The sequence below is a fragment of the Myxocyprinus asiaticus genome, chromosome 29 (genome assembly GCF_019703515.2).
Source record: "Myxocyprinus asiaticus isolate MX2 ecotype Aquarium Trade chromosome 29, UBuf_Myxa_2, whole genome shotgun sequence".
Lineage (NCBI taxonomy): Eukaryota > Metazoa > Chordata > Actinopteri > Cypriniformes > Catostomidae > Myxocyprinus > Myxocyprinus asiaticus.
In genome coordinates this window covers 42,574,144-42,583,282 of record NC_059372.1, presented here as the reverse complement: position 1 = coordinate 42,583,282, position 9,139 = coordinate 42,574,144, and the positions used below count along the sequence as shown (strand labels likewise).

Sequence of the window (9,139 nt, the reverse complement as noted above, 5' to 3'; positions counted from 1 at the left end):
CTGGTCTTAATGGTGCAGACTAGCCCATTTCTTCTCTACGAAGTATTCTGCATCTCTTTTGGTGTGTTTCCACTTGCAGTGTGTCAGACATGAACATTTGTTGGCCATGTGTCAGCTAAACTGTGTTAGTGCTGCATTAGAGTTTGTCTGAGCAGAAAGTGTGTGCAGGTGTTCAGACAATCACTCAAGGTATCTAATTGTGGTATCACACATATGAGTGTGTTTCTTCAATTTAAGGCCATTTCATGTCCCAGGGAATGATTTTCATCAAAACAAATAGATTTCAGCTTTTTTCTTTTTGTTATGTGAAGGTTTCATTAAAACTGACTTGGAAAATTTATGCCAGGCCTTCATCATTTGTTTTTGGTACTTTTCAAATTGTCTTTTATGTATAGATTTTAGCCTTGTCCCAGGCCCAGACTTTCAATATTAAACTATTAAAATCCATTATAAAAATATAAATTATTACATGTTTAAAGCTATTTCAATATTTATTGTGTGAAAATTATTTCAATACATTTTTCAAAAATTACGATTGTCCCACATTTGTGGCGTCATTTCCACCACACCAAACAGTTTAGTAATTGTAAAAAAATTAATAAAGTTAGTGTACTTGTTAACCAAATTAGGATGTGCTGGAAATGACACTGTGTTTGGAATGTTCATGACTTTCAGAAACAAATGACATAAATCTTCTGAGATGCATGTACATACACAGTTGGACATTGTTAGAAGACAAATTAAACTAGTTTGAGTGTGAAAAATGTTTTAATGAGACTTCAAGGTAACGTTTTAAAATGCGGTTCCATTTGTTAACATTAGTTAACAACATTACATGAACTAACAATGAACAATACTTTTACAGCATTTATTAATCTTGGTTAATGTTAATTTCAACATACAGTAATACATTTTTAAAATCAAAAGTTTTTAGTTCATGATACCTAATGCATTAACTAATATTAACAAATGGAACCTTATTGTAAAGTGTTACCGACTTTACTTTCTAGAAATCTACATTGCCAAAAGTGCTGTAGCTGGTAAAAGAATAGTTCACCCAAACAAATTTTGACTGCATTCAATTCAAAACATTCAAGTACATCGTGAACTGCCACAACACCTGCAAAAACCAATGATGATTGGCAGTATTGACACGGAACTTACCACAATGAGTTTTGAAGATGGCACATTTTAATACACACAAGCAAGCATAAGATTTGAGAGCTACAGTGGAGGAGAAGATTTTAAATGAATGACTTAAATTTCGGTCTGATCCACACACAAATCCATCACATGACTTCAGAAGGCTTAAAATATAATGCAAAAGTCATGTGGATTACTTTTATGGTACCTATATTTTGGAGTTACAGCATCCGTCCCCCTTTCACCTTCAATGTCAAAACAGTTTGGGCATTCTGCAAAACATCTCCTATTGTGCTCCACAGAACAAAGAAATTCAAATAGATATGGAATGACATGAGTGTGAGAAAATGATGTCATTTTAATTTTTAGGTGTACTTTTCCATAAATGCTTCCTTTATTAGGGGTTTATAAAGGTTTTTTTAAGTGACTAATAATTAATTTATAAATGTATTATAAATCATTTATATGCAGTTATAACATAATACATAAAAAGTGTCATGCAATACGTGCCAAATAGTGGCTTGTTTTACCCATGTATGTTATAAATGCTTAATAACACTTATTAAACATTAGTAACCTTCGAAAATTTACCTTAATGCTGAAGGATGTAAGTTCTGCGGCAGTAGCGCCACCAAACACAATTGCAAAAATAAACAATGTTTTCAAAACAGCATCCTGAATACGCCCTTCATCTGCAATTGTTCAAACAGTCAGATAGTCTTGCCCCAAACTCACGCCATTAGTTTAGTAACGTTGTTGGGGCAGGTCTAAGCGGGGTCACTCAAAACAAACACAGGAATTTTATAGTGCCACAGAGACAGAGTTTAGAGTTTTCATGAAAATTAACCTATGAATGGCTTACTTTTAGTTGTCTCCGCATATTAAGATGGGATAGAAGAAAATATTTGAACACTGAAAAAGTTACATCTTCAGCTTCATTGTAACACATATAAAGCATTTATTAAGGAGCTGCCAACATTAGAAACCTGTAAATAAAGTTTAGGATGGTTTAATGGTCATCAGGATTTATTAAATGATTTATACTGTAAATGAGCATGAATGGCTGTAAAGTGTTTTTGCAGAGGACTTTAGGTAACTAGGATTAGGTAAATTGGGACATCACTCGGAGTAGCACCATTCAAGTGAGTCAAGACATTACAGTAATGAAAATAACACAAAATGACATAATCCCTCCTTTTCATCTCAGTATAAATGTAGCTTTTTTTCTGTATTGTAACATTAATCATGAATAATGCCATTTTATGTTTTTGAGTTGAAAAACATTTATTTATTAACATGTTATTTTTATAACATGTAATTATTATAAAATGTAAGTTAAAGTGCTCACTAATTGGCAAGCATTGCACGAAAGTCACCCTTTTTATGTATGTTGTTATAACTGTATATCAATAATTTATAATGCATTTGTAAAAGATGTATTAGTCGTTAAAAAAAAACCTTTATAAACCCTTAACTAAGGGAATATTAATGTTAAATCTTACCACTTATCCTTTAACATCCCCACCTTTAATAAAAGCATAAAATAGACACCTCTGTTATACAAACATAAATTATTTTATTGGAAAAAGTGGAGATACAGTAAAAATAGCATTGCTCAAAAAAGATTGCATAGCATTTGGTTTTTGTTATACGTCCAACATATAAACTATATGTAGACAGGCAGCTTCATATATCATTGTGGCTTCGAAAAAAAATTAGGTCAAGATGATACAGGCTTCATGGAAAGTCTTTCTCAACTGAGAGCCGGCATATTTCCCAGCAATTCAGGCAGCTTAAATCAAATGACCCTTGTAACAGTCTTGTGCTTTTGAGCAAACACCATGTCAGTCTTTAAGAAAGCATTTTACATGACAAAATTAATATCATTCTGACACTGATTAAAAAGTTAGACTGCAAATTCAGGGGGCGTTGATTGAGCTCAAATTACAGAGAAAAACTCCACAATCTAATCGAACTTCTTATCAAAACAGGTCTTTGGTATCAGGCACAGCACAAACGGAGAGCAGATTCGGGGCCAATGCATTTGTCGACAGGCCTGCACTGCGACAGCTGTCTCAATACATCCCTGGAAGTCTGTGGAGATCTTGGTGAGAGATGACCTCTCTCCCCACACACACTTTAAAGCAGCTGCCCCCTCACAGTGTCGGACCAGCTGGCACCGAGGTACATCTTGGGAATCCACAGCGAGCAAACAACAAATATTTCTAACTATGTATAATAAACCCTCATTGTAGACATTGTTTGTGTGTAACACTAAAACTGGTTTAAAAAAAAATAGCACCTCTCTTTGGGGTGTTTCCGGATAAAAAGGCACTTTAAGGAAATCATGCTTAAAACAAATGTCTTTAGTTCATACTTTAAATGAGTCCGAACATTCATTTGTTGCATTAACCTATCCAAGAGTAACTCCGAAAGAAGCAAGGCAGCCGTCTTCTTCTCTATGCAGACGGACAGCATCCAGAGAGGGTGTGTTTGTGCAGGAGAGACATACGGCTGAAGGTTCGAGAGCAGCTTCCACACTGGTACTTCTTCACCTCAGAGTGGGTCTGCAGGTGAGCTCGCAGGTTTGAGCGGTCCGCAAATGCCCGGTTACAGTGTTGGCATGAGAAGGGACGTTCACCTTAAAACAGAGATAAAAAGTTTTATTTTAAATGCACACAACCTTGTAAGTGATAAAAAGGGTATATGTACATGGTTAATACCTTACGAAAATTAACTATGGTTTACTAATTTAGTAAACTACTTTACTAATATTGCAGTAACCATGTCTAGTTACCATGACTGTAATAACCATGTTTTTTTGGTGGAAATCATGATTTTGATACAATTAACCATGGTTTTACTACAGTAATACTGTTATAACTATATAATAACCTTTGTTATACTTTAGTAATATTGTAGTAACCATGATTAGTAGCCATGACTGTAGTAACCAAGTTTTTTAATTTTTTTTTTTTTTTTTTGCGGAAACCATGGTTTGATACAAATTATGCCATTGTTTTACAACAGTAACACTGTAGTAACCATGGTTTTAGTATAGTAATATTGTAGTAATCATGATTAGTAACCATGTTTTTTTTTTTGTTTTTTTTTTTTGCAGAAACCATGGTTTTGATACAGTAGTACTGTAATAACTGAATAGTAACCATGGCTATACTTTAGTAATATTGTAGTAACCATGACTAGTTACCATGACTGTAGTAATCATGTTTTTTACTGAAAACCATGATTTTGATACAATTAACCATGGTTTTACTACAGTAATACTGTTATAACTATATAATAACCTTTGTTATACTTTAGTAATATTGTAGTAACCATGATTAGTAACCATGACTGTAGTAACCATGTTTTTTTGTTTTTTGTGAAACCATGGTTTTGATACAGTAGTACTGTAATAACTGAATAGTAACCATGGTTATACTTTAGTAATATTGTTGTAACCATGACTGTAAATTGAGCCATGGTTTTACAACAGTAACACTGTAGTAACAATACAGTAACCATGGTTTTAGTATAGTAAAATTGTGGTAACCTTAACTGTTGTAACTACGTTTTTTTGTCGGAAAGCATGATTTTGATACAATTAACCATCGTTTCACTGCAGTAAATCTGTAGAATCCATATAGTAATCATGATTACTCTAGTAAAACCACGGTAATTTTCTGTAAGGGATAAGTTAACAAAAGTATTTTATTGACCAATGCATTCTAAACGCTCCAGTTTACCAATTTATCGCCAATTTAAAACTTATTGCCACGATGGTAGAGTATTGTGTGTGGTTATCTGGGCATTGCTACCCGGTTGTTAGGGTGCTCTGGGTGGATTCTAGGGTGTTGCTTACTAGCCCAGATCAAGAGAGCCCACCCTCAAGTCTCTATGATATTCTAGTCTCAGATATGCCGTGGGTTCCTCTTTCAATCAAGTCTATGGGATTTTTTTCATCAGTTTTTGTTTTTCACCAAGTGAAAATCATGAGTTTGATTGCTTAGTAAAGTAACAGCACACCTCTCTCAAACAAGCCGCATGAATTGAGGTATCACTCGTGTGGTTAGAGGATTAAATATGAGCAAAAGTGGTAGGGGATGCTTTCCTTAGCAAACATCACTCAAAAAGAGCATGCACTGGTAACTCACCAGTATGTGTCCGAACGTGTCCTCGCAGTAGCCAGGGTCTGGAGAAAGCCTTTCCGCATGTGGTGCACACACAGGGCAGGGTATGTGAACGGATGTGCATTTTGAGTGCACCGAGGCTGCTGTACTCTTTAGAACAGTGCTTGCAGTGAAACGGCACTCTGGTCATGGTGCTGGTCGTTCCTGTCGTGGCGACGACTGTTTCCGGGCTGGCAGTGCAGTGCGTGAGCTGATGGCGAGAGAGGGCGCTCGGGCTGCTGCAGGTCTTGCCACAGTGGGCGCACTGGAAGCGGTCAATGGGGTCTGGACTGGGGGGATCGGATGTACAGCGATCGTCCTCCTCTCCGCTGCTGGAACTGGACTGGGAACTCAGGTCTAGAGGCCCAGGAGGAGAGGGGATGCTGGGTGAGACTGGAGTAAAGGTGAGGGGTAGGGCACTGGTGGTCCACACGAGCATGGATGTGTAGGCGGGAACCAGAGAGTCGACTCCCTTGGTGGGCGAGTCATTCAGAGGGAAGCATTGTGGGATGATGGCATATTGTCTGTCTGGACGAGAGAGAGTGAGAAACAGAGGGTCAGGTGTCTATTCAAGTGGTAATAGGTTATTATGGAGTATATACCCAGATAGCACATGTACATCTCCGAGATGTCTGTTTAAGGGTGTTATATCTAGAAAGTATTGCATCTTAAAAAGATCAGATATACAATTCTAAATCATAAACATCTCAAAGACATCTGCTGAATGTCTCATTGACATCAGATAGGAAATGTCTTAGATGTACTGCAGATGAGCAAACAACCTAAAAAAATATGTCTTCCAGATGTAAACAAACACACACATCAAATAGACATCTGGGAGATGTGTGTTTGCTATCAGCAGGGGCGTAGATTCTCGGGGGATGGGGGCAAGTACAACCCCCACAATATTTATACCATGATCAATGGAAGCACGTAAATGCTTCACGTTGCAACCCCCTCAAAGTTCAAACCAAATCTACATCCTTGGCTTACAAGCGGTTCAAATATTCAAAAAGTTGCACAAACTTTCATTCACTTTAATTAGCGTTGGAAAGTCCGATTCATTTTAGCTATTTGGTTCGTTTCTTTAAACCAGTTCAAAAAAAGATTCACAACCGAGTCATCAATAAAAAAATCTTCTCAAAAGTCTTCATTTCACATTAATTATTTTTTGTAAAAGTTATCAGTTTGCACAGTATGTTCACTATTAGGTTATTTAAGATTGCAGCAGATATTGTTTCAACATTATTGTTAACATTGTTAAACGCCTCACTAACAATAATGTTGGCTATATTAATAATATTAGCCCTGAATGTTTTTATTTATTTATTTATTTATTTTTTTTTTTTTTTTTTTTTTTTTTTTTACTTATTGACTTTTTGACTGCAACTGAAGCGGAATGTGTTAAGTAAATGTTTGTTATTTACTCAGTAAATTGTTGTTTCAGATTAATTTTTACTGGCTTTTTAAAATAGTTTCTGTCACCTGTTTAGAATCAGAACTAGCCATACCCAATTCACAAATGAATCACTTGTATGAGTCGGTTCTTTTCAATGAATTGCTCAAATGGGTTGGCAAAACGGTCTAAATCGATTCGCGAATCATTTGGACGACTTCCGCACGGATTGAATCGTTTGGAGCGGTTTCTCACATTGTAAAAGAATATTTAATGGCATATACCTGATGCTTTGAAATCCTGAAAACGCTCCTGGTGTTGGGTGATCTACCAAAGCTTTACGAATCGGTTCTAACGAGTCATTCAACAGAATTGTAAAAAAAAAAAAAAAAAAAAAAAAAAAAAAAATCGTTTCCGAATCGAACACCACTATTCGCAATATGACTATGAACAATTTTGTGCCAGTTGTTTTACACAGAAAGACTTTACAGGCGAGGCATCTACAGTATGCTAACCTACATTAATCCTGCCATTTGTATGAAATAAAGTTCAATTAATTCATTTTAATTTAAAATAATAAAATCGCAATCTTATATTAATTATCTATTCTGAATAAATCAATAAATAACAATATGTGGGGGAAATCTAAGTATGCGTAATATGATAAGTGCTAGTGATCAGTTTAAGATGTTTTGGTTAAACGCTACATTCATTTATGGATACTGTAGATATAATAACACACAAACAGCTCTAACAGACACTCAGATAGACTCACCAGTTTGACTCTCCAGTTCACTGTAGTTGGGTTTCTTGTTAGAGAAATACTTCTTGACCAAAAATGAGCGTGGCATTTTGTAAAATATCTTCTCCACTGCGACAAATCTCAGCGCAAGTTTGTAGAAACTGGATTTCTTAAAAAGCTGTAGCGCAGAAAGATCTCTTCAGAATCCATGTAAGATGTCCAGTGGTCTTCAACATTTCCTGATAGCTGCAGATGATCTTCTGTCATTCAGTGCGGACGAGTCCCTTCATATGAGGCTGAGCTGGGATAGGGGGCGGTAGGGGTTCGAGCTCCACCCACGCCCACCAGAACATCCCACTTACTGACACCCAGTGGGGAACACACAACTCAATGTTTAGGACTATTCTAGAGTGGTAGCAGTCTTAGGGCCATATGAAATGGTCAAATCTCTGCTTCAAGAGATTCATTAAAATCATACAGACAATTTGTTTATAAGCAGTGTTGGGTAAGTTACTCTAAAAAAGTAATTAATTACTGACTACTAATTACATCTTCTACAGTGTAATTGGATTACTGTACTAATTACACTGTCTGAAAAGTAACTGCATTACTTATTACTAATTACTTTCTAAAACCCTTATCAACCTCAACTAGGTGAAAAATACAAGGATAGACATGAAATTGATCTTTTAATTATTTCAAATAAATCATATAAAATCAAATAAATTATTCATGAACTGGCCAAAGAATTTAAGGGGCAGCGTTAAATTAGAAAACATACATTTTAACATTAGATGTTAAATTTCGATTTTAAATTCACTATTGTTTTATATAGAATTGTTCTGTAGTCTATACAGTATTTAACACAATTACATCAGAAGTAACTGTAATTAAATTACTGAAAAATTAAGGGTAATCCCTTACTTTACTTTTTACAATGAAAAAGTAATTTAATTACAGTAATTAATTACTTAGTAATGCATTACACCCAACACCGGTTATAAGTATGAGTTCTCTTAAACAATCGCTCACCAAAGGTTTTGCATTTTAAGCAAATAAAGAAAACTGCAATTGAATGAAGTTAGTGAACTTTATACATTAGCATAATTAATTGTATTCATTAATTATTAAGTAGGCAAACCCGCTCTCTCTCTCTCATATTAGAAAGTCCGATTGATTTTTGTGAATCGGTTCGTTTGGACAAAGCTCTCCTAAACCATTCTTTCCCCCTTATATGAACACTGGGGATTCATTTTAGTGAATCGGTTTGTTCGGATGATTCATGTAGATGAACCGTAGCCTACTACAGGACGATTCATTTGTGTTTCACGCAGAATACCCTCCACATCATTTCACATCTTCTTGTTGCGGAATTTGAGATAAATGCGGCTGTTGTTTTCGATTCATTTATTTACATAATGATCTGTTCAAATGCTGTTTAATGCTGATAGTGATGTGATATATTAAAAAAGATTCAATGTAGTTAAGCCCTATTGTTAACAGATTTTTCGTAGTTTCAACTCAAAATAGCTCATGGAGAGAATAAGTAGCGTAATATACATAACAGACGTTTGAATGAATTGTATGCTGTTTTGCGGTATAATTTCCACATCAAACAAGGAGAAAATAGTCATAAAAATGCTTTATGTCCGTGTTTAATGTTGTTTACCACTGTTGTGATCACAG

General features: G+C 35.4%; 1 protein-coding gene across 1 annotated transcript; it reads right to left on the bottom strand.

Moving 5' to 3' along the window:
- Window positions 1-2,710: 2,710 nt before the first annotated feature.
- LOC127419802 (protein snail homolog Sna-like) lies at window positions 2,711-7,716 on the bottom strand. Its single transcript, XM_051661552.1, has 3 exons — window positions 7,487-7,716; window positions 5,301-5,843; window positions 2,711-3,784 (listed from the first exon to the last, which is right to left on the bottom strand). The coding sequence occupies exons 1-3, from the start codon at window positions 7,560-7,562 to the stop codon at window positions 3,603-3,605; spliced, it is 801 nt and encodes a 266-aa protein (XP_051517512.1). The 5' UTR covers window positions 7,563-7,716; the 3' UTR covers window positions 2,711-3,602.
- Window positions 7,717-9,139: the final 1,423 nt, after the last annotated feature.